Source organism: Asterias rubens, chromosome 2 (assembly GCF_902459465.1).
Source record: "Asterias rubens chromosome 2, eAstRub1.3, whole genome shotgun sequence".
Classification (NCBI taxonomy): domain Eukaryota; kingdom Metazoa; phylum Echinodermata; class Asteroidea; order Forcipulatida; family Asteriidae; genus Asterias; species Asterias rubens.
In genome coordinates, this window is record NC_047063.1 from 17,368,234 (window position 1) to 17,395,317 (window position 27,084).

Consider the following 27,084-nt stretch of genomic DNA (forward strand, 5'->3'; position numbering starts at 1 on the left):
AATGATCATTCAATTTAACAATTCATCAAAGCAGAATTCAAATTCGCAGACGCTTCTTGAGGCGTGTGTGTCACGAAAAAGAATGACGCTACGCTGAATTGAGTGCTTAAGGAATTTGAATCGACCCAAAACGGAATTGAATGGCCGAATTCTGAATTTGAAACGCAGTAACAACTGGAAAAGCAAAACAGCTTTAATTGGAACGCATACAAATGAAATTGGCTGCTCATTTGCCGAATTTGACCGAGAAAACCTCTAGAAACGAGGGACATATAGAGATGCACATACCCGCACTAAACACTGACTGAATAATTATTAACTTTAATTGTGTGTGGTTATATAGTATATGCTATCCGCATAAATTTATTGGACTTATATCGCTATGAAGCCCCCTATAAAACAACATCAAATATGAACTGCTATATATCTTGTGGTTACTTAAACATTTTGCAGGTTGGGTTGTTAATTTTTCGATAGACTTCGGGTTCGTTTTCAGGATGAAATTATTCACAGATTGACAATACAGCTCCTGATTTTCTGCAATAAACGCTACCACCTTGAGAAATGAAATGGAATGTTCACAATGTTATAGTTGTATTGTATATTTATTAACATCTCTATTTATATAGGATTAAAACAATCGGATGGTTCATAAAACACAATGAGTTTAAATATTCCATCGAAAATCGAAGGGCATCAGATTGACCTGCGATTGGCTTTTGAAAACAAATACAAATAAAACACAGTTCGAAATAAGTCAATAATAATGTTTTACTTATTTATACACTTTCGCTTTTGAACCCACACGTTTTCCTTTATGTAAACCTTTGTGAGTTTTTATTTAGAGCCTGCACTATGAAAGAGAAAGTATATTCGAGTGTTTAAATAATGGGAGACTTTCCAACGCTAGGTGGCAGCAGACATACCGGGTAAATTTCCATTGTTTACGTAGTTCTGAACATGCGCATAATTCTGAGAACAATGGATTTACCCGGTAAGTCTGCTGCCCTCTATCGTCCCAGAAAGTCTCCCATTAGCTGAAATTAACACAAATGCTGATTGAAAATATTTGACCTCATTGGACGGGAGGTGGTAAATAGCGCATTTGGGCAGAGGCCTAGATCTTAAAGACAATGGACACTATTAGTAATTGTCAAAGACCAGTCTGCTCACTTGGTGTATCCCAACATGCATAATGTAACAAACCTGTGAACATTTGAGCTATTGGTCGTCGAAGTTGCGAGATAAAAATGCAAGAAAAAACACATTTGTCGCACGTAGTTGTGTGCTTTCAGATGCTTGATTTCGAGACCTCAATATCTAAATTGTGGAAAATTACTTCTTTCTCGAAAACTACGTCACTTCAGAGGGAGCTGTTTTTCGAATTGTATTATACTATCAACCTCTCCCCATTACTCGTAACTAAGAATGGTTTGATGATAGTAATTATTTTGAGTAATTACTAAGTGTCACTGATTTTTAAAGGCACTCTTGATACTAAAAAAAAACATTATGAGAAACGGCTCTCTCTGACGCTAATTTTTTGAGAAAGGGGTAATTTCTCGCTAAATGTTTGAATCTGAGTGAAGACTTACAGCTTTTCTCTGGCATCTGAAAGCACAGATCGGCGTGGGGAGGGTTTTTGTTCTTGCAACTTCGACCAAATGAGCCCAGATTTTCACAGGTTTGATGGGTTTCATCAATCAAAATAGCTTAGCATAGAGTATGAAAGCTGAACAGATCAAGTAACAAAGTAATACACACTCATCGCAGCAAAGCTTTGCCCAATTGCGTGGTCTGCCAAGGGAAAATAAGTACCCCAATGTGGAAGTGTCGTTGATGAGCGGTTAAGAGTGCCGAATTCAAACTCTGTTGTTTCTGATCAGCTGTGTGTGGGTTCTAATCCCCAGCCGTGACATTTGTGTCCTTAAGCAAGACACTTAACCATTGCTTCGTCTTTCGGATGGGTGGTAAAGCCGTTGGTCCCATGTGTTGTGTAACTCATGTTAAAAAAAACGGTGCACTTCTCGAAAAGAGAAGGGGTTCGCCCCAGTGTTCCTGGCTGTGGCTGCTGTATGCGCCGTAGCACATTGTAAACCCTTATAAGGTGCTACATAGTCGGGTCTCAGAATTCATCACTGCAATAACCTGCCTTTCAGTAAATTTGTATATACTCAGCGCCTCGAGTTGGTAGATACGTGCGATAAGACTTCGATATTAATTAATTAATGCAGAGAAGACAAAGAAGGAAGTTTCAGCTTCAGATGTTGGAGGAAAACACAGATAATTAGTCAGGGAAAACCCACGCAGTCAGGTAGGGATTGAAAACCCCAATACACCGTCGATACTGAAGCCTATAACATCTGTATGGACTGGAAAAGGGGTAACCCTGTTTCAGCCCTAGGAGTAGGTGGCAACGTCCTCTGGAAAAAAATAATTGTAACCCACACTTTGAAGTGGCCTTCAGGCCTTGTGTGTCTGGCGACTTGCATAAAAAAAACTAGTGCCCGTTCTGATTCGAACCGGGGTCCTAATTAGAGGTGGGAGGCGAGGAAAGATACCACCCCCACACCAACTCGACCTCCCCCTCTCTCTCTCACATGACCAGGCACGTGAGTAACTATCCATGAAAAAAGAGGAAAAGAGAAAACCGGGCAAGAAAAAAAAAGAGGAAAAGATAATATTCCTATACTTTTGTACACAGAAAGTGAAGTAAAAAAGAGGAAAATCAAAATCCCAAAAGAGGAAATCAGCTGAAACGAGGAAGTCTGACATGCCTGCATGACAAAGACCTGTGTGTATATATGTTGTAAGAATTCTCAGTGTTGTCGACGATGTTTTTTTTTATACTGGGATGAACTGTCCCATCTTTTATTTCCGATTAAGTTTTATCAACATTGATAAACATTGTAGAATATACACATCTGCTGTTTCCTTGCTAAGTCTAAAATTATCTATGTACAAAGGTTAAACCAAGGAAAACCAAGGTAAGTTTTTCCATCACAAACGGCAAAAACAATAATAATATACCATATTAACTTTACCCAATGACACTGCCCTCTACACCCCCCCCCCTTTTATAATTATATCTATAAATAAATAAAAGTGTGATATTAAAATTAATACATCAAAGTTCTAATTTAGCACTTTATCAGTAGCATAGGTGGACATTTCCAATGTGGGGCAAAAGGGGAGCAAAGAAATAATTGTTTGTGTTTTTAATTTATTGAACCAGTGACTTGGCTTTAGATCCACAGGGTAATGAGAGGTAGTCGAGTTAAAATATAATAGAATGTTTAAATAAAATATACAACCGACTTACAATCAAACAATTACGTTATAAGCGCTCTATAAACCTTGTAATAATTATTATTATAACAACAAAAACGAACAATAAAGTGTATAACAACTAATAACCAAATATGTATTCTGTAAGACCCAGTACATACGTGTTTAACTGTGTCAATGCAACGAGATCTGATCTCCTAAAATAACATTTATAAGAAACGCAAGTTTTAGAATGTCAAAAGGTCGTAATCTCGCTGAAATTTACTCAATTTACACACACAGTAAATGGATACAGAAATAAAACATTTTTACACTGAGCGTTCAAAGGCACCAGACACTATTGGTAATTACTCAAAGTAATTGTTAGCATAAAACCTTACTTGGTTACGAGAGATGGAGAGCTGTTGATAGTATAAAATATTTCGACAAACGGCTCCCTCTGAAGTAACATAGTATTTGAGAAAGAAGTAATTTCTCAATAAAATAATTGAATTGAATTCGAGACTTCAGCTGAGGTCTCGAATTCAAGCATCTAAAAGCACACAACTTGTGCGACAAGGGTGTTTTTTCCTTCCTATATTTTCTTGCAACTTCGACGAGCCATCTGAGCTACAATTTTTCACAGGTTTGTTATTTTATGCATATGTTGAGACACACCAAGTTAACAGACTGGTCTTTGAAAATACCAAAGGTGTTCAGCCTTTGGTTACCAAAGGTGTTCAGCCTTTGGTAACTGTCAAAGACCAGTATTCTCACTTGGTGTATCCCATCATATGCATAGGATAACAAACTGGTCATCTTAGGTGCAAGAGAATAATGAAAGCAAACACATCCTTGTTACACAAATTTGTTTGCTTTCAGATGCCTAATAAAAGGCTTCAGGCCTGAAGTCTTCTTATAATTGAGTGAGAAATTACCTCTTTTTCAAAAACTATGTTACTTCAATTCAGAGAGAGCCCTTTCTCACTATGTTTTATACTATCAAAAGCTCTCCATTGCTTGTTACCAAGTAATGTTTTATGCCAACAATTATTTTGAGTAGTGTACCAATAGTGTGCATTTAGTAGCCACAGCCAGGAACACCGGGGCGAACCCCTTCTCTTTTTGATAAGTGCACTGGGTTCTTTTTATATGCGTTACTCAACACATGGGACCAACGGCTTTAAGTCCCATCCGAAGGACGAAGCAATGGCTAAGTGTCTTGCTTAAGGACACAAGTGTCACATATAGCTTGTGAGTATAGTCTGGATCACACACATGTGACTGTGGGGTGGGGGAGGGGGGGGGGTTGTTAGAGTTTTGGGCCACCCTACAGCTAAATGTTTAAGTGGGTCAAAATGCCACTACACCATCCACCTGGCGTGCCTTGATAAAGCTAACAGGGAACAAGACAAGAGTAGGGAAAACAAAGCAAAGAGCAAAATATACAACAAAACACAGGAATTCCTATGGTAGCTGAAAAAGTTAAGGCTAAACGTCTTCAGAGCTTATTGCACCTCGTTAATAGAATGTAAACCATTTTTAGGGAGTTGTTGGTGTTCGGGGTTGGAGTGGTTCTGGTTACCGAACCCGCCTTTCTCCATGTCGTTGACGGGTGTGGCCAGGGTAAGACTGTCATACAGGAAAAAACAGACAAGGGAAAAATGTAAATGAGAAAAGTGAGGTAATCGACTATGGTTTTGAAGGAAACTTTTCCATTTATCTTTTAGAAAATGAGTGCATTACAAAACTTCATTATGACCTCCAAGCCCCTCTTTAACATCATGTGATGGTCATTCTGTGTTCAAGTTTAATATTTTAGGCATAATAAAAAAAAAAGGGTATGTTGGCGTTACCCTACCTACCCTAAAAATATGGCCGACCCTGGATACTTCTTATTTTTTCAAGGGAAGAAATTTAATGATGAAAATCTATTAAAGACATAAAAAAAAAAAATGTTTTCAAGGGTTTAAAAATATACTATTTGTTGTGTGTAGCCTTGTTTTCTTTTGTTATCGTGTATAAACAATTAGAAAACATGTAATTTTTCATGCTGGGAGGGAAGGAGGAGAGAAAAAAAATAAATAAAAAATCCCTACCTAACTACCCTATAGATATTTTTGGGCTTGTTACGCCAACATAACATTTTATTTAATGCCTTATGGAGGTACTCTTACCGGTACAGCCACTGCTGAACGCAAGCAGCAACCAGCAGGAACCCTACGCAGAACTTGAAGATAACTCCCATACTGAGATTCTACAGCGTTGACAAAATGAAAGAAAGTGATGGAAATAAAAGCATGGTGCAATTTATTGTTGAGAACACTGATGTTTGGAAGAGGGTTAAAAAGTGCAGAGCGCAAGTTGAAGTTCAGTCATGCCAGACACACGAAAGAGCAGGGACCCGAGGGCCTTTTTTTCTTTTTTACTTGGGACGGTTAACCCATTCTAATTGGTCCGAATGGTCATGAGGCCATGTTTAAACATGCGATATAAACAGTTATATAATTGAGCAAAAGTTTCTAGGACAAGGACACAAGTGTCTAGGGCAAGGACACAAGTGTGTTGGGCAATAAATCAAGTGTCTTGAGCAATGATACAAGTGTCTTTGTTAAGGACCAAAGTGTCTTGAGCAAGGACACAAATGTCTAGGACAAGGACACATGTGTCTTTGGCAATGAATCAAGTGTATTGAGCAATGACACAAGTGTCTTGGTAGGGACCCAAGTGTCCTGAGCAAGGATACAATTGTCTAGGACAAGTGTCTTGGGCAAGGACACAAGAGTGTGTGTTGGGCAAGGACACAAGTGTCTAGGATAAGGACACAAGTGTCTTGGGCAATGAATCAAGTGTCTTGAGCAAGGACACAAGTGTCTAGGACAAGGACACAAGTGTCTAGGACAAGGATACAAGTGTCTTGGACATTGACACAATGATTCTAGGCAGTATTCTGTTTTTAATTTTTTTGTTATGCATTCTGTTCTTTTGTCTGGCAAAAAGCTCAAAGGCTCAATGATGCTTTCCTTCCAAACAAAAGAATCAGAGGGAGCAATTGCAACTTGCCAATGAAATGCACACCCAAGTGGATTTTCTTATAGATGGGCCCAAGTTAGACATTAATGATTAAAATATGGCTAGGCACTTTCTTTCCGTCCCATCGCAAGCCTCTTCGACAAAGGATGTAGATGCAACTGTAAAAGCGTCAACGTGTTAGGAGTGTAAAGCATAGTCAATCGTTATATGGATCCCAGTAATGGGGCTACTTGGACGAGGGATTATATGCAAACTAAACCCAAAATGGATTGGTCTACTCTATATACCCACCTGTAAAAGTAGGAATATAACAATCATATTCAAAGGAATCCTGAAGAAGTTCATGATGGTAGATCGAGCTGTTTAGGATGAATTAAAAACGAAAATGTTTTGGTTAAATTGTCATGTGTAATAAAGAAAATCTGAACATTCTCCTCTACTTAGGTTTTTTATTAAAATACCAACTGATTTAATCTCTAAGGAATGACAACATAAAATAGATTTTGCATAGGGGATAAAACCTTATTTAGTTTTACCCATACACCGATGTGTGCAAAGCACTGTATATTCGGTACTTTCCAGAGCTCTCAAACCCCCTCCTCCCACCCAACAAATCCACAGGCATATTACTAAAGTGAGATTCACACTCACAACCCTTTGCCATTCTAAAGCAGATATCTTACCACTAGACCCCCGAAATTGCTCGGTAGCTAGAGGTAGTTCAAATCCTCTAAAATAGACGTACAATATTATCAGAATAATTTCCATGAACCAATTGTACCTCTAATCTCTGACATACCAAAAACTTTTCACTTGACATTTTTTTATTTGTTTCCTATATTTACCCAGGGGTGACATTCAATTCAATTAATATTAATGATAACAATAATAATAATAATGGACACTTTTAAAGCGCCAGTCTACAAAAGAACTATGAAGCAATGAAAATAGCAAAACGAAATAAGAAAAATACACTAAACAAAAAGCTTCTCCGTGAAGATGAGTTTTTAAACTGTTCTTGAATATAAGAGATGTTAAATTTGCATCGGGGATAAAGAATATTAATTTTGTTTTTTACCCATACACCGATGCGGTTGACACTTATATCGTTGCGGTACCCGCTGCCAAAACATAGGATTGGAACTGCCTCCGGGCAATCTCGGTAGTCTAGTTGGTAAGACACTGCTCTAGAATTGCAAGGGTCATGGGTTCGAATCCCACCCGAGTAATATGCCTGCGATATTTTTTCACAGGACTCGGGGAAGTAGAGTATACAGTGCTGACACACACCGGTGTATGGGAAAAACCAAAATTAATGTTCTTGAATATGTTGAGTGATTTGGAGAGTTTCTTTATCTGACCCCAAAATGGGTAAGTCGAAAGCTCGCATACAGTAAAAACATTGAAAACATTCAAAACAGTTCTATGGCTATATACAACTAAAAGGAAAACCACTAAAAAGCGTAAGTATCTAAAAAAAAAGTATCACTAAAAAGCGTAAGTATCTACGAAAAGAAAATACCTGGTGACTGGGAGATACAGTTTATAACAACGTTTGAAAGTCAGATTGTGGTGTGTTACTGCACAAGGGATAAAGGAGGTTGGGTACCGGTTTGCCGCAGCATCAGGCACTCGCATACGACCAGAAATTGGGATCAGCTGGATTAGATGGACTGTTTTTGGTTAGTGTAGGGATTAATGAGGGCAGTATCTCCACAATCAGACACTCAGTGAAGCTCCAAAGATAAAATCTCAAGATTCAAATATGACCTCTGTATCCTCAGCAACACACTTTCCTTTTAAGGTATTTTCCCTCTGTGGTGCTCAGGAGATGACAAACAAAAACATGCCCACACAACATTTTATGGTACACAGGAAGGACCAAAAGATATCTTCAATACCTTTATATACCCTATTTCTCCCATTTTTCAAGGCTAACTCTCCCTCTCATGGTACCTAGAGAGGGCCAAAAGATACCCACACAGCATTCAAAATGCCTTCATATACCCTCTTTGCCCTATTCTACTAGGTTAGGCTCACCTTCTTCTGGCACGTACTTCCCTCTCATGGTACCCAGAGAGGGCCAAAAGATGCCCACACAGCATTCAAAATGCCTTCATACACCCTCTTTGCCCTTTTATTTTAGGTAAGGCTCACCTTCTTCTGGCACGTACTTCCCTCTCATGGTACCCAGAGAGGGCCAAAAGATACCCACACAGCATTCAAAATGCCTTCATACACCCTCTTTGCCCTATTCTACTAGGTTAGGCTCACCTTCTTCTGGCACGTACTTCCCTCTCATGGTACCCAGAGAAGGCCAAAAGATACCCACGCAGCATTCAAACACTAGAAAGCTTACAAACACCATGGGCTGACTCTGTCAAAATTCAAACCATATTACACATTTTAGATTTAAATAGAAATAATATTAGGAGATTTGAATATTTGATTTGTGCTTTGTTCTAGAGATTCGAAAACTAGCACAAGACAGAGTAAAAATGAGAAAAGCTTATAAAACAATGTTAGTATGACAGAGATTGGCTGTTTTACCAACTTGGTGCTTCTAACCCCATGTAGCAGTTTGCAGAGTTTCCTTTATGAGAAGGTCATTAAAGCCATTATACAATTTCGGAACAGAAAAAAAATTAAAAGTTCACAGATTTACAAATCACTTACAGGGTTTACAGAAGGTAATGGTGAAAGACTTCTCTTGAAATATTATTCTATGAAATGCTTTACTTTTTGAGAAAACATTAAAACAATATCAATTCTCGATAGCGAGAATTACAGATTTATTTTAAACACATGTTATGACACGGCGAAGCGTGCAGAAACACGGATGGGTTGTTCCCGTTATTTTCTCCCGACTCCGATGACCAATTGAGCCTAAATTTTCACAGGTTTGTTATTTTATAAATAAGTTGCGATACACGAAGTGTGGGCCTTGGACAATACTGCTTACCGAACGTGTCCAATGGCTTTAAGACAGACAAAACCGACAGACAAACATGTATGTGGAAACAAAGAGGTTGTTCAGACACAGTACTAAAGTCGGTTTAACTCGTGGTTCAACCCTATCTAGTTCAACTCTGTGTATCTAAACAGTACTAGTATAAGTCCCAATCGGGTTACACCCACAAAAGATAGACCGTTCAGCGAGTTTTGTCTTCTCCTTTAGACCGCTTCGGGTTTATCATGTAACACTGTGTGTGTGGACTGAATAAAAAAGACCACATCCGGTTTAACTCATAACAGACGACCCATTGACCTCCGTAATCATTATGTAAACAGTGGCTAATGAACAGGACAATAAACCGGATGTTAGAGTAACAGGGTCGCGTTTGTTTGACCTCCTAAAACCAAAGATAAACCGTATCGGGTTTAACTTAGTGCTGTCTGAACGCAAGGGGGAAAACCTTTTTACAACCACCTCAAAAGTTACAGTATCTGGTCTAACTTAGTACGCTGTCTGAACACGGAACTCACCCATGGCATTAAAATCGGCACACAAAGAGCAAGCGCTGATATGAAGAGAACAGGTCTCATGAAGGACTCCACTGAAAAATGTTTACTTGCGATCTTAAAGATGGAGGATCCGATCATTATTGCAACCTACACAAGAGAAACAAAAAGAAATAGCAGAGTTAAAGAACAAATGTAGAGAGTAAGTGTAACTATAAATTTGAATAGTAAACTTGCGGGTACAACCATGAGTAAAATCTCTTCTGAAGGAGTGGTGGCTCTGAAAAAAGTTGGTGTTCGAACAGTACACTCTGTTCGTCTTCGGGAGAATGCTGGCCTACTGGTGGTGGTGAAGTTTATGTATGGCTGGAGGGATGCACTTTTGGGCGGGAAGTATCGAAGCTGTTTTTGTCCGGTGAAACGTGTGAGTTAGTTGGTTGCTGGCTGGATGTGTGTGCGTTAGAGTGTGTCAATGTTGTGGTGAGCTGCTGCTGGAAGTGTGGACTTGAGGTCTCAAAATCAAATTCGTGGAAAATTACTTCACTCTCGAAAACTATGTCACTTCAGAGAGAGCTGTTTCTCACAATGTTTTATACCATCAACCTTCTCCCCATTACTCATATAACCAAGTGAGGTTTTATGCTGATAATTATTTTGAGAAATTACCAATAGTGTCCACTGCCTTTAATCTGTGTATGAGTAAGGAGAAATAAATTGTGAGAAACCATGCACAATTTACAGCATGTAAACTAGTGTCCTTAGTTTGGGTTGTAAGAAACAAAATAAGGTTTTGTGTATTTTTAGGCTTTGAGACACATTTTTCTTAAAGTCATTATACCCTTTCCATACAGGGGAAGAAAAAAAAAAATCACAGATTTACAAATAATTTACAGGGTTTACAGAAGGTAATGGTGAAAGACTTCTCTTGAAATAATGTTCCATGAAATGCTTTACTTTTTGAGAAAACATTAAAACTAATAAAATCTCGTTAGCGAGAATTGCGGATTTATTTTAAACACATGTCATGACACGGCAAAATGCGCGGAAACAAGAATGGGTTTTCCCGTTATTTTCTCCCGACTCCGATGACCGATTGAACCTAAATTCTCACAGGTTTGTTATTTTATATATAAGTTGTGATACACGAAGTGTGGGACTTGGACAATACTGTTTACCGAAAGTGTATAATGGCTTTAAATACCAATTCATTTCACAGTGAAATATTTCACACAAAATATGGTTCTAGTATGAAGTTTATACTCAATTAGGGTTCAGACTCAAATTAAACAATTATGTTTTTTATCCTTACAGATCCTGTATAACACTTTTAGACCAAGAACTCAAGAAAAATGCCACATGGCTGTTGAGGTTAAGCCAATAACAAAAGGGAAAGTTTTACCTGATGTTTTACCTGATTTTGAATTAAACAATTATGTTTTTTATCCTTACAGATCCTGTATAACACTTTTAGACCAAGAACTCAAGAAAAATGCCACATGGCTGTTGAGGTTAAGCCGATAACAAAAGGGAAAGTTTTACCTGATGGTGCAATGGTGTCACAACAGCTGGGCTATATACGGTCAACAAAAACTACCATGAATACCTTTCATTTTTCCTTCAATTGTTTGCAAATATTTGTGGATTGACCCAGGGCACATGGTTTGGAAATGTAGGGCCACTGATTTTCCGCGATCGCGGAAAACGGACGGAATTCGCGGAATCCGCCCTTTGAAACGGAAAACGGGATTTCAGAAAATTTCATTTTTTTTTTTTTTTTTTTTTTTTTCTTGACGCCAAAACTATTGAAATTGCATTCTTTATTAAGATTCTTTTTGTTAAACTAAAAAGGCATCAGAAATCAGACCATTAAAAAGTACGAGATCGTAACCGTGGATCATTCTGTTCTACTTCACACCATCCTCAATGTTTACACACATGATGTACACACGTTGTTAACATGGTTAAGCAAAGGGCATTATTCGCGGCACGTTTTAAACATTTTTTGTTCACCCAAATTGCATTTTCTCCCTCTCTTTTACCAACAATAATACACAAACTAGCTTACCTATGATCTATAAGAACACATACAATGTTTTTTCATCTCGGAAAGGTCTAAAATAAAACCGTAAACTGTCAACATTCTGTCGCCAAAGCGAAAACAAAATGGCTGACATTTTGTTTGTGGATGGAGAATGGTCACGTCCATAGACTTGTTCCCAAGTCTTTGATCATGCTGAAACAGCGCCCTCTTGTGGATACACTCCTGTCATTAGCCTACAATGTGGCTGATGCAGAGAATCAACTGCAGTTTTAGACTTGGAATCAAGTCTATCACATCATGTGCATTGATACTGCAGTCACAGTGCAACCTTTTTAGAACAGCAGTATACAAAATAATCCACAATTATAAAAAAAAGTATTTTTTTGAAATTTGTCAGGTCAAATGAACATTTTACGAAGTCAACAGTGCAACTTATCTCAAATTGATTTTTATAAGTGTGTCCCTGGGTATTAAACAACCTTTTATCTAATTAAAAAAACATGAAACGGAATTTTTTGTGCCTGAAACGGAATTCACGTTTTTGCCAAACGGAATTTGCACTTTTCTGAAACGGAAAATCAGTGGCCCTAGAAATGACTCCATTAAAAAAGACCATCTGCTTGCAAAATACGCAATTTGTAATTTTCTAAATTTAAAAGAAGGCCAATAGATGAGGGCTGGTATCACCAAATTGTTCCTTATTAAAGGAAGAGGACCAAGGTTGTAGCTACCACGGTCGGAGCCGGTCGGCTATGACCGGCCCCATAATAAGTTTTTTTATGACTTTTATATTTATGAAAAGAGATGTAAACAGTTAAATGGTGAGCTAACATTGTTGCAATGTCAAAAGTTGCACTAATAGTTGCTAGCTAATAAATGACAATAAAAAACGTCCACACCGGCTGTTGGAACCCTTAATAATGCTCCAAACATGAATAATTCACAAATACAAACTAAGGTGAAAATTTTAATAATGTTATCTTCGCAAACATATCAATCTGAAAAGTACAAATCAGTACTTGCAGTAAGTGGAATAATTATGTCAAACAGCAGTGCAAGATGAAATTTGAATTAACTCCAGTTTGTAGACATAGACCTAATTATAATTTTCGTTCATTTTTTTCATCATGACATCATTAGATGTCAGGTCTTGCGAATTCAATGCTTATAGGTAACCAAAGATTATCTCCTGAACCATGTGTCATCGAGTCGTAATGTTTGCTCTTTCTTGTAGCTCTTTGGTCGGACACGTTCCCTGCATGTGCAAAAGTTGCTGTTTCAGTAAAAACAAATTCCTACGATATGGGCCAAGAGCTAAGCTATTTCATTATCCCTTACGTTTTCTGACATCCTGTTCAAAGATCATTTCGACAAGTGTAATTACACCGACCGAATTCAAAACTTAAGGAGTCTCGTAACGGCCTGAATTGTGCACCACTGCATGCAATTTCCTCACTTAAAACGCATGAAAACGGCTTTGATATGTACCCATCATTTCTCATACATACAGCTTTTGGAATCGGCTCGGAAATGCGCCCACCGTTTTCCATACTTAACAGCTTTTTGGAAGCGTCTGGGATAACCACGAATTTGATTTTGAGACCTCAGATTTAGAATTTGAGGTCTCGAAATCAAGCATCTGAAAGCACACAACTTTGTGTTACATGGGTTTGTATTTCTTTCATTATTATCTTGCAACTTCAACGACCGATTGAGCTCAAATTTTCAGAGGTTTGTTATTTTATGCATATGTTGAGATACACCACAGAGCAAGGACCAGAAGGAGTTACAACTAGCCGTACTTCAAAGGTTCCATGTGTGTTACTGCGGTCACAAATGACCAGCGCTAATCGGCAGAAACATCTGCGGGCACATTTCCAGGCAAGCAAAGTATAAAAGAACCATGAAAGAACTAGGTATTATATGTTTGTGGTTACGTCACAGAAAAATACACAGATTGCACTGCCTTCAAGCGTTCTTCTCAACCAATGGCACACAACAAGGATGATTTTGGTAAGAATAACGAGATTTCAATGATGTTGGCAAACGAAAATGCAACAGGAATTGTAATATGCAATATTCTTAAATAAACAAACACAAAATCAGTTGAATAATTACGTCTCTCTCAAGTTTCTTAATCAAAAATATCTCACCCAAAATTGTCCAAAAGTAAACCAAAAATGCCATTTAATATCCCCTTTTTCAATTTTGTGCAATTGTGTGTACCGTTCAAATGCACCCCGAACATACATTAGAAATTAGAGTTCTACCTTGATTGTGACCAGGGGTCGATTTCACAACGAGTTACGACTCATCTTACATGTATCTGAAGAAGTTTTTAATATCTCAAAGGACTATTCCTAAGTAAGGACTAGTACTAGGTAGGACTAGTCCCAACTCTTCGACCCCTGCTTCTCAGTGTCAAAAAGTGTTTGTTATTATTTTTTGAACTTGATTCAATTTTACCACTAATCCCTTCCCAAACTTCTCACCATAAACCCAGCAAATATCCTGCCGTGTGGAATGGTCTCTTTTGGCTGATTAGGATCCGTCTGCTCTTGTGACCGGCCAAGGGCCGGCGTCCACTCCAGAACAAATGTGTACATCGCTCCTTCAAATAAAGACTGGATCAGGCCGAGACACAAGACTTTACGATCTGTAGAAATAATAATTATTATTTGTATTTATTCGACCAATAACAAGGTGTAGAAACAATACGTGCAAACAAAAGTTTAGCCACAGGAAAACAGCACCGGTACTAGAGCACTGGTACTGGATGAAAAGGACTGACAGAAGATTTGGATACAACAAGGAACATGTGAATAATAGATAATAATAATAATAATAATAATAATAATAATAACGCACGTATCTACCAAACAAGGTACTCAAGGCGCTGAGTATAGACAAACTTTCAGGAAGATAGGTTATTGCAGTGATGGATTCTGAGACCCAATTATGTAGCATTTATAAGGGTTTACAAGGTGCTACGGCGCATGAAGCAGCCACAACCAGGAACAACGGGGAGAAGTGCACTGGGTTCTTTTACATGCGTTACACAACACATGGGACCAACGGCTTTACGTCCCATCCGAAGGACGAAGCAATGGTACAGTGTCTTGCTTTAAAAGGACACAAGTGTCACGGCTGGGGATTCGAACCCACACTCTGCTGAGGGTAAATTGGGTAAGGACAGTAAATGGGGTGGGAGAGGGAACAGCAGGGAATTAGGAAAAAAGACAACCAAGTTCAAGCTGGCCAGGATTAAGAAAAGTGAACTTAAACACTGTGACTCGAAAGTCTTTTAATCCAAATGAGAAGACTGATGATTGCATTGTTCGAGTTCAGTTGCTAGACCGTTATTTCTTAATCAATGTACATCTGAATTTAATTCTAATAGTCTGACCCCTAAATTGGACATGGGCAACATTAGAATTTCGGTAGCAAAACAATGAGTATTAATTTTGTGCTAACCAGAAAAAGGTTAGACATTTGTGAATAATAAATCAAATCAATAAATGAATGTTTTAATTAGACAATGAAAGTTTCTTTTCGCTAAACAAATACTTTGAAGACCACTCTTGATCAATAAACCCCTGTTATCCGGAGCTACTTATCTAAACATGCAAAATTAATTTCATGAAACCCATTGTTGTTTTCTTTATAAAGGGGTCTTTGTACTTTTTTGGTGGTGTTTGGGGGAGGCTTTCTGCTATCATTGTCCTCGGGCCCAGTGGGTTTGGCGTGAATCTGAGGTTGCTCTCTGTGCCAATTTTATTTTGTTTTTTTTAGTCCATTCTATGGTTTTTATTTTAAATTATTGTCCCTTCCTCTTATCGCTGCAGTGTTTTGTTGTGGGTGTAGTTTTTTGTTTTCAATAGTCTGGTTTTGCTTGTGTTTTATGTTTTCTTTTGTGTGATTTTTAAATGTTTCAGTGCATTTTATTTTGTATAATTATATTTTTATCGTTGGCAGGGGTCTGGTTTTTTGATGACAGTTTTTATACTTTTGTTTTAACCTTGACAGCCCCTGTACAACTTGTAACTATTGTGTATGTCTAAAGATTTAAAATAAATAAATAAATAAAATACAAATTACGTTCATGACCCTGTAGTTCTGAGCATAAGAATGAATCAATAATGTATCAGCTGCTGTGAAATACACCTGTTGTATTCCCTTCAGATGTATTGTTTGCCTTACTTTCGTTTAAAGGAACATTACAGAATTTGTTTTTGCTAACTAAACAGTTGCTGGCAGTGTAAGCACTTCGTCATCCAACATTTACATAAACTGACAAAACTGTAAACATTTGAGATCGATCAAACATCTGGGTCACGAGAAAATAGTGAAAAACCGGCTACACATTTTCCATGACATCGATTCAAAAACAAAATATGAATAAAACGCACATTGAGTAATAACATCCAAACGAGAAATTAGTTTCACTTTATTCTCATCAAATAAAACATTTCAGACAGAAATACTTTCGAAGGGTGTTTTCTGCTATCGTCATCATTAGACCCTGTTAGTTTTATGTAAATCTGTGATCTTAGACGAGCTTTTTTCTAACCGATTCTGTAATGTTCCTTTAAAATGAAGGTCAACAAGAACGGCCCAGAAACAGGCCTTGAACATGATGTGACCACTGATCATTGGTGAAAGCAAGAAATGAAAAAACCCAAAATGTCCAAATTTTCTTTGCTACCATGCAGGCACGCCCTGCTGTGGCAGCATAACCATTTCACAACATTTTCCGTCCCACCAGGGATGTCATGATATCCATCATGAGCCAAGCCAGTGTTTGGAAGCCTTCCCATTTCAGTTTTTTTTAAACAAAATAAATTGGGGAAAGAGATCGTTAAAACAGGTAAATTTTAGTGTGTGTATTATTTGCTAATACACTTTATAAGAACGATTTATTATTAGCACCAAACGTTGACATTGCGTTAACAATGGTAAAGGCAGTATGGCACAAATCATTTAACACAAATCCTTTAACCATTTCGCCATTTACTCTATCAGTGATAAATTGATGCATATATGGACACATTAATGTTTACATGTAACTCAATTTGTTTTATATGGTGAATTTTCACAGGTTTGTTATGTTGAGATACACCAAGTGAGAAGTCTGGGCTTTGACAATTACCATTAGTGTCCAGTGTCTTTAGCTTGATTCTAAAACCTGAACTGATAATGAAGTTTATATTGAAACCATTTGGTCTGAAATGAAGTCATACATGTAACATGTGTCATCATCTACAAAACTGTATATCTGAAACCAACTAATTTGGAATATTCCAACCAAAATTAAGGACAATGTGTTTACATGCTGAAAATTGTGTTTTCTCCATTTTCTCCCAACTCATATTCCAGAAAACAAATTTTTTCTGAGAAATATCTCCCTCTGAATTGAACTCATATTCAAGAAAACTGTTTCTGAAAGTCTAAAAAAAACACCCATCATCTAATTTTGGTTACTATAAAAAAAAAAAAAAAAAATGTTTAAATGCTGAAATAAAAAAAATAATAAAATGTACACTATTTTCTCCCGACTGACACAATGGACTGAGCCAAAATTTTCACAGGTTTGTTATTTCATGGTTGATCGCGCAAATTATGAACCCTGTCTGGGACTATTTTGTCAGCACTAAAAATCCTACATAATCACACATTGTTCTCGCATAACAGGCCTACACTGTGCATATTGCAATCTGTAAGGATCTAATCACACACCAATCGATATTCAATGCAGATGCCACAACATGTTCTAAGGAACAATTGAGGTCAAACTATAAACAGCAGGGACCAAGACAACACAACACAACTAATTACATTGCAACAGCACCAATATTTTTTCACACTGTATGCGGTACCTGCTACTTGCATATCGGAAAATACTAAGTTCATTGTTGTTCTACTAATGTTTTTTTTTCTTCAAGATAATGATTCTAAATTTTCCACCGTTCAAAACAATATTTTGCGGTTGATCTAACAAAAGAAAATTAAAAATTCAGTGCAATCATTTCATGAGAATCGCTCAAATTTAATTTTTAATAAAATAAATAAAATAAATATGTTAACGATAAAACTGTTACTGGAAAAAAACATTTGTTAAATAACACAGAAAGAAAATATTGCAAAAAACAACTGAAACCCAAGCAGTCAGGTCCCAATTCATGGCTCTACTTCTGCCAAATTCGGGGCCCATTATAACCATTCTCCGCTGAATACTGCGCCAGCACCAAATATCTGTGCCAGCTGTATAAGCCAAAATTTCCTAACCCGTGAAAGCGCGGAATTATCTGCTTCCGGAAGAGTCAAATTAGTTTTTACAGTAAGCAGAGCCATAATTGGGCCAAGGTAGGGACTGATAACTCCATCCCCGGCAGCATTCGAACCTGGGACCTAAATTCAAACCGGGTCCTGGAGGCGGGAGGTGGGAGGAAAGAGCCTTTTCAGTAATTGGGTGACCAAGCTATTTAAGTAATTGCCCCTCTCCTTTGGAACAAATTAATTACCAACGCATATTCATAATGCTCGATCCCATTTAAGACCTTACTGAAAACGCACCTTTTTAATTCATAAATGAAATTCTTCACGAGATCAGTTGTGAGTCGGTCAATTGAGGTGCACTCCATCTTACTCCTTGTATGTTTGATCTTATGCCTGATTCTTACTATTTTACATGTATAATTTATTGAAAAAAAAAAAAGAACAGATTTATAATTTGTGTGTTCATTATAAGATTTAGTTGGTAATTTTATTTTGTAGACAGACAACAGTGCGCTTAGAAACAACCGTATAAAAAGGCACTGGACAATATTGGTAATTACTCAAAATAATTGTTAGCATAAAAACTTACTAAGTAACAAGCAGTGGAGAGCTGTTGATAGTATAAACGTTGTGAGAATCGGCTCCCTCTGAAGTAACATATTTTTTGAAGTAATTTCTCACTAAAATATTTGAATTGAATAAGAGACTTCAGCTGAGGTCTAGAACTTAAGCTAACGAAAGCATACAACTAGTGCGACAAAAGTTTTCTTCCATTTTTTTCTCTCAACTTTGACGACCAATTGAGCTCAAATTTTCAAAGGTTTGTTCTTTTATGCGTGTGTTGGGATACACCAAGTGAGAAGACTGGTCTTTGACAATAACCAAAAGTTTCCCGTGTCTTTAAAGCCATTGGACACTTTCTGAACAGAACAAAAATTGAAAGTTCACAGATTTACAAATAATTTACAGGGTTAAGAGAATGTTATGGTGAAAGACTTCTCTTGAAATATTATTCCATGAAATGCTGACTTTTTGAGAAAACATTAAAACAACATCAATTCTCGATATCGAGAATATTGGATTTATTTTAAACACATGTCATGACACGGTGAAAGCGAAACGTGCGGAAACAAGGGTGGGTTTTTTTCTGTTATTTTCTCCCGACTCCGATGACCGATTGAGCCTAAATTTGCACAGGTTTGTTTTTTTATATATAAGCTGTGATACACGAAGTGTGGGCCTTTGGACAATACTGTTCAACGATGTTGTGTGATTGCTTTAAGCACCATCTAAATATTGTGTATTATTGTATCTCACCTGTCCTTATGTGTGAAATAGCTGTTTTGAATGATGTGCCTAAGCTGGCTTTGGCATCGCCGTAGTTCTCAGACCATATCGTCATGACGATTAAAACCATTAAAATCAGAACAATCAATGAGACGTCAAATGGTGACCTTTAAGAAAAACAACCAATCGTGGATCAATATAAAAATGTGTGACTACTGAAAAAATGCCGTTAAACTTGTTAAAACAGGGTCAAACTGTAACCTACATGTATAAGAAAAACCAACCAATCATGGATCAAGATAAAAATGTGTGTCTATTGAAAGAATGCCGTTAAACTTGTTAAACAGGGTCAAATTGTAACCTTTAAGAAAAACAACCAATCATGGATCAAGACAAAAATGTGACTACTGGAAGAATGTCGTTAAACTTGTTAACAAGGTCAAATTGTGACCTTTAAAGGAACACTACAGAATTGTTATTTTGCTAACAAAACAGTTGCTGGTAGTGTCATCACTTTATGTAATTCACCATTTAATATACAAAAACAACATATTATTCATTATAAATGTTTCCCTTGAACAATTTTTGCTTGAAATGCAATAGTTTTTAAATAAAAAAAATTGAAAATAGTTTTGATTTTCAGTTTTAAATTGAAGTCTAAACATTTGAGATTTTCCCCACTTTTTTTTGATCAATAATTGAGCTTAATCTTTCACTAGTTTGTTATTTCATGTAAATGTTGTGTCCCATCAAGTGTGGATACACTTATCATGAATTTTATACAAACAAATCATGAATTTTAAATGTAAAACTAAAAAAATAATACTCACACAAAACCATACAGATCGGCAAAGAATTGGGCAACTATGCCAGCTGCTATGGCAACGATGGAGTTTCCAAGTGTTGCATGTGAAAATATGGTACCTAACAGATCCTTGTCAAACCCTCTCTGAAAAGAAAACAAATCAAATACAGAATGTTTGATTGGGTTTAAAAAGTTTTTTTAAAGATGATCTTCCCATGAAAGAAACTTGGCAAACTCCCACAAGGGGATATACGCCCAGCTGGCAACAGCAAATCGCTCTCTTATTATACAAACATTGGTTTTAAGTCCGTAATGAATTGCACAAATCAATGAATTGTCCAGTTATCTCAGATCTTACACGCATCTGATACCGAGTAACAAAATTTATTAAGGCAATTGCTAATGGGATCAGAGCCAGCCACACCACACCACAGCCCATTGATTTGACTACTCATTTTTAGTGGAAATGTCGCGGCTGAGCGATCTGGTTAAAGCCCGGTTCATACTTCCTGCGAATGCGAAGTGAATTTGACGTGAATTTGACGTCACAACTCTGTTTTTTCGCTGTGAATATTCGCAAGAGTTGAGCACAGTTCAACTGCTGCGAATTGTTCATTGCAAATTTGTGATGTCAACACTCGCTTCGTATTCGCAGGAAGTATGAACCAGGCTTAACTCTCACAGTTCCAATCATGACAGCTGTTTTGTATTTAACCATTTTTTTGTCAAACCCTCCCTGGAATTTTGTAAAAATAAAATACAGAATGTTTGACTTGTCTTTTTTTTAAGATGACCTTCCCATGAACAGAACTTGGGAAACTCCCACAAGAGAATAAATGCCAATAGTAAATTTCTATGCTGTTTGACCAGGCATAGGTAACTTATCGGCCATCACTTTTTATTAGAATGAATGTACTGTATGATGGAACCACAACCATACACACACAGCTCTTGAGTTGCAGTCACTGTGTGGATATTCCTTTGTTCTGTATCCTATTCTTCAACAGAGGGTGCGGTCGATTCGCTTTCCTGGGTCGACCCGGTCTGCCCCCGGTACGTTCGAATAGCTTTGACATCATTCCAGGGGCTCACCCGGGTTAGCCCCAACAGTGCCTTGCTTGCGGAGTGGGTCACTTAGGGCTGGCCACAGGTGCATGACGGTTACCACGCGAGGGTGAGTGATCGTTCGATTAGCTCTTGTCAGGGGCTCACCTGAGTGAGCACCGCGGGGTCGACCCAGAGAAGCTTATCGAACGCACCCACTATAAACAACACTGCGGTGTGGATGTGTTTAAGTCCCTACATTATGTGACATGTTCTTGACCAACCACAAGGTAGAATCCATGGGGTGTTATGTACAAAATATGGCCGAATCCGAATTGGCGTCTTTGGCTACGGCTACAACTGTTGCTAAGGATGTTGCTAAGGTTATTCCTATACCTCAACGCATGATGAGGCGGAAATCTAGCCGTAGCCCTAGCTGTAGCCACCAAATTGGATAAGGCCCAACTCTAAGTTGACTTACTGAGTTGTGTTCATAGACTAGCCAAGACTCGAATGCACTGTACAGAATGGAGGTTGCTATTCCACCCAGCAACCGGCCTATCATCAGAATGAAGAAGTTGTTGAAGTGTTTGGTGACACATGCCAAAGCGTACAGGATACCGTACAGCACACAATTTGCCCGACGTCCACTTGAAACAAAGAGAGAAAAACTGAACATTAGAACGCAAGTTTTAACATTTTATGAAACAGTTCAGAGATAATACCACATGCAATTTAAGGCACCGTGCATGTCATGCACATTTTGTACTTGTTGACTTTTTTGTGTGCCATTATTTATTTCCTACACTATAACACACACAAAGCTTGATAGATTTCAGGAAATATGCATCAGAGCTGCACAGTAAACAGTGCCAAGTTTTAGTTTTAGTTTTGTTTTAGTTTGATTAGACTGTTTTTTTTATGGTTGTGTGTCATACAAAAATTACAATCATTGCCCATTAAGATTAACACCATATGACATCAAGTGGGAACAATTCAAGCTGTAACATTTGCAGTTGATAGCGATGAAACCTGTTACCATCGAGAGACAACATTTTAATAGATCTACTTTTAATTTGAATCAGGAATAAAGATTATTACTTTTAGGAATGACATGATCTAATGAATGGTCCCAGCTAACCTTTTCTTCATCTTCCTTTCTGCAAAGGAAGCTTTTGATGGTCCCTTTCAAGACCAGGGCCCAATTTCATAGAGTTGCTAGGCACAACAATTTGCTTAGCATGAAATTTTTGTCTTGATAAAAACAGGATTACCAACCAAATTTCCACGTGATTTTCAGGATAAGCAAACAATAGCTGAATACTGTCAGTAAAAAGCAATATGCAACAAATGGAAATTTGGGTTGGTAATCCTGTTTTTATCCCGGAAGAAATTTCATGCTGAGCAAATTGTTGTGCTTAGCAGCTCTATGAAATTAGGCCCAGAAAGATGCAGTTAGTAATGTTAGTTATCATAAGCATTATGAGGGGAGTACGGAAAAGTATGCCACTTCTGTTTCAAATCAAGGTTTGATTTGGTACAGAGGTTTCCGTACAGCGTTTTAATCGAGAATTAACACTTAAAAAAACATTAATCTTGGAAAAGAACAGAGAAGATATCCCATTTATGATAGAATAGAAACTGGCCAACTTAAGTGTCAACAATTTGGGTTTTCATAATTTGCTGACACTTATTGTTCACTTTCATTTCATTTACATGTAGATGACACATAAAACAAATTGTCCAAATTAAAACGGATGATCATAAAGACACCCAGACACCCTTCTATGCTTCCAATATTACCCTGTTCACACATAGGCGGCGCTTCTATTACAATGGAACAGGGAAAAGTGGCCGAGAGCGTGACCAATCGCTGACCAATCTTGGGCCAAACGTGGGAGGATCTTCAAGGGCATGGTTTGGTCGGGGTGAGATCTCCCATGTTGGGAAGCTGCAAGCTCTCCCCACACTTATTTTGAACATGTTCCAAACAAGCAAAGCTGAGTCGTGGCCATTAATAAGCGGGGCAAAGTCGTTGTGGGAACGCCATTATTGTACAAGCAGCGTGGTAGCATCGGCAACCGTTTTAAAGTAGAAAACTGCTTGGTCGGCATTGGTCTTGGTGTAAGACCAAATAAAAAAACTACCAGTTGATCATCCGGATTTTTCAAAAAAGAGGAGGATGAGGGCCTTACTATGTACTATTTTACAATTTTTTTTTCTAGATGGCCGCTTAGTATTTCAAATCAAACAGGCCACCAATTCTTCAGTTTGAACCCATTGCAAACTTATTTTATACCTATTTGTTGCATGAGGACCTATGTTAACACTACCACTTTGTTAACAGGGTCGGTTTTGTAAAAAGATTTGCTGGTAGGCATTCACTATTATTGTTTTATGAAACAGACGGTTACACATGTTCGACAGCATCACATTAGAATCAGAAAAAGTTCCTACATTGTAGGCCAGTCCTTTTGAAAAGCTGGAGTTAAAAAAAAAAAAATTTTTTTTTTTTTACAAAAATCAAAAAAATAACAGATAGTAAAAAAAAAAAAAGGATGCTGCCCCAAAACAGGATGCGGGCGGGGACGATCAACTGGTATTTTTTTTATTTGGCCTAATGGTGAGTAATCGTAGTGACAGCGAGTCAGAAACATTTTTTACATATAAGCAGTAAAGTTGAGCGGAGTCTTGAATTTGCCAAAATTGCTGGATTTCGACGGCGATCATACCTCAAATTGAAACAAATTTTGAGATTGGGGTGATTAGCAAGATCTACCTAAAGTCGTAGTGCTGCGTCAACGGGGTATTATGGCCGAGTAGAATGTGGGATGCATAAACGCTTTATTTTTCCGTATTCCACAAGCATTCGTGTGATAAAAATTTTATCTTCAACAAACTTGACATGCAGCTTTACACAATCAAACAGCTGTACAGTAAAGCCCCTTTACACGAGAGCAATTTAGCAAGGGTCCCTTGCTAAATTATAGCAAGGTTGTTAAACGTTACAAAATGTACCTTATATGAAAGGACAGCAATGTTTGTATACTGTCCAAGTTCCCTTTCAAAATCTTGTCAAACATTGCTACATTTTACAACCTTCCTAAAATTAAATAAGGGACCCAAGTTAAATAGCGCAGAGTAAGAAAAATGCAGAGTGTGATATGTCCCATGCACTATAGGTTTAAATCACACCAAGGCTTACTAGTCATTGCCTTGGTGCCCTTGAAAGGCCCCAGTAGACATTTAAAATTTCCTCATAGGGTGCCATTTACCAAGAAGAAAATGCCCTGGTGCCCCTGTGCTTTCAAAACAGAGCATACAGGCCTGCACACCTCTTGTTGCTATGGGTTGACCAATCCGAATCGAGGATTCAAGTCTGCTCGATATCAATTCAACTCAATTCACATTTATTCCATACTGTCAAAAACACAGCGTTAGTGTAAAGAGTAGTTTAACATTTTTAAAGTCAAAGAATAATAAATACAGTATGGAGGAAAATTTGTAGATAATAAAAATAATAGTTTGGCAAAAAAAATTGAAACTCACAATTTATCTGCAAACGAGCCAACCACTGTGCCAAAGATCATGCTAGAACCGAAACCCCCAACAAAGAGTTGCTCAATCTGATGGGGTGTCATCCCATAATGCTCATACAAGGCATACACGTAAGGACCTTGCAGCCAATCAGCAGCTGAAAGGGAGGGAGTATACAAATTATTCAAAAGGACATAAACGTTTGCAGATCAAGTGACGAGATAAAGCTTAGGGTGGTGCATAAATTCTCTAAAAAAACAATCTTCGGAAAAACAGATTAATTACAAATAGGTAGGGACAAAACATGTCCATCAGTGCAAAAACGTTGTATCTCGATTTCTGAAAAAACTTTTATCCTGTACGAAAAAATGCTCCATGCAAAAATGTTGCAGCTTGACATGTACATGTACTTGTTTTGAGTGTACCTGAGCCACTTGTTAAAGAATACGGGTAACTTCAGGAGATACTTAAACTCTTTTACAGTGACACCAGGATTAAATGCCTTTTTGCCGGTGTTGGCTTCTGATCTTTTAGTAGTGGTTACAATTTCATTCTCCGATGTGTGTTAGCACTGTGTACTCAGTACTTTCCCCCCGAGTCCTGTTAAATAAAATCACCTAGGCATATTACCTGGGTGGGATGGGATTCAAACCCACGACCCTGGCAATTCTAGACCGCTGAGATTGCTAGAGGCAGTTCGAAGCATACAGCCCTGCAACTGACTGCGATACCCAACTATTACTCTGTCTGAACCTACCCATTGCAAAGAGATAGACCACTAGATAAACTCGCTGGAATTTCTTGAAACCAACATCGTCTGAAGAGGCCACTGTAGATCGTGTGTAGAGATACAGTAGAACACAGAGGACGCACAGAGCATGAAAAGATGATACAAAAATCATGATGCTGTCTGTGTTGGCAGCAGCGGCTGTCCTGTTTTGGTACAACAACAAAATATTCAATTAAATTCAAATCAATTCACTTTATTTCCAGTTCATTATTAATTAAAGTTAACAATACACAAGGTAGTGAATAAATACAAGCAAATGCATTCTATGTTATGAATAATACAATATTTATAAAACATACCGGTACATTTTTTCAAGCAATTAAAGCATTGCCAGTCAATATGTGTATACAAATGTAAAAAGGGTTTGTAGTACTAAATCTAACCATGTAGAACCAACCAAACTTAACTATTTTAATATTTTTAATGCACCATATCCATTGCAAGATGAGACAAATACTGTACACAAGGGCTACCACCATGCACCAGGGGTGAGCATGGTGAGACTGAGAGTCATTACTAACGAAAAAGTCTGAAACATGGTAGTTGCGATAACGTAACCCTCCTCCCGACGGAGGTAACCCTCCTCCCGACGGAGGGTTACGAGTTTGTTTCGAGCGGAAACGGTTGATCTGGTCCAACACGTACAATTTCGACAGCCAGTCACCAGATTTGCCCCATTTTTACCACTTTCAAAAATCATGACACAAATTCTGAGGGTACGAACTTAATCCGCAATGTCTAATGCAGCCTGCCATAATACTCAAAACACCATTTAGCCTTTAGGAAATATTTCGAAGAAAAATGGACAAAAACTTACCAGATCCCGGAGCGAATTCCCTGTCGCATCGCTTTGCAAACGCATTATTTTGTTGTTGCGCTTAACCATTTTATTTTTATGCATATGTTGAGATACACCAACTGTGAAGGCTAGTCTCTGACAATTACCAAAAGTCTTCTTACCTTTTCTTGCCTTTCAAGTTTCAGCAATATTCATGTATGGGTAAAAAACCAAAAATTAATAATATTCATTTCCTTGGTGATCGACTCTCTCTCCTCTCACACGATCGAACACATCAAGCTCACCAGCAAAATTTTGTGTGAACAAAATAGCTCGTACAATCTATACACGAAAGGGGGATAGACCTGACGTCATGATGCGGAATGTTAGATGGTTCATCAGCACCTAGATCACGCAGCAGCGGGTCTCTCCTGTAACTGCATGGATTCTGCATAGCACCAATGAGACTAGTGGCGCTATTTAGGGGCGTGTCAATGAACGGCCAGTCAATCAATTAATACTAGGCGGGGGCGGGGCGGCGTCGACGGGTGGGGGGAGGGGGAGGAGGGGGGAGGGGGGGGGGGGGGAAACAAGTTTACTCGTGAGACTACCACCAGACACAATTATGAGACTACCAACAGACACAATTATATTTGTGTTCACTTCTGATTCTCTACCACTGAACTTGATGTTTAACAATCGGAATGGAATTGACTCCCATCATGATCAATATAATGTATTACTATTATTGTTTAAAAGACAGA

General features: G+C 37.9%; 1 protein-coding gene across 1 annotated transcript; it reads right to left on the reverse strand.

The window, feature by feature from the left end:
• Positions 1-4,437: 4,437 nt before the first annotated feature.
• Positions 4,438-26,615, reverse strand: LOC117302928 (molybdate-anion transporter-like). The gene is made up of 12 exons (XM_033786920.1): positions 26,503-26,615; positions 25,510-25,685; positions 24,765-24,909; positions 21,697-21,865; positions 20,197-20,315; positions 19,397-19,533; positions 14,296-14,459; positions 9,787-9,912; positions 8,575-8,677; positions 6,592-6,659; positions 5,445-5,524; positions 4,438-4,899 (listed from the first exon to the last, which is right to left on the reverse strand). Exons 2-12 carry the CDS (start codon positions 25,652-25,654, stop codon positions 4,776-4,778), a joined length of 1,380 nt encoding a protein of 459 aa, XP_033642811.1. The 5' UTR covers positions 25,655-25,685; positions 26,503-26,615; the 3' UTR covers positions 4,438-4,775.
• Between the last annotated feature and the right edge of the window lie 469 nt (positions 26,616-27,084).

Bases quoted from the DNA above. Each gene is read 5' to 3' on its own strand.
- LOC117302928 (XM_033786920.1), bottom strand. From the start codon at position 25,654: ATGATTTTTGTATCATCTTTTCATGCTCTGTGCGTCCTCTGTGTTCTA. The intron at 19,534-20,196 runs GTGAGTATTATT...TTTTTCTTAAAG, and splicing joins GCCGATCTGTATGGTTTTGT to GTCACCATTTGACGTCTCAT. The intron at 4,900-5,444 runs GTAAGAGTACCT...CCTGTATGACAG, and splicing joins GTTCAGCAGTGGCTGTACCG to TCTTACCCTGGCCACACCCG.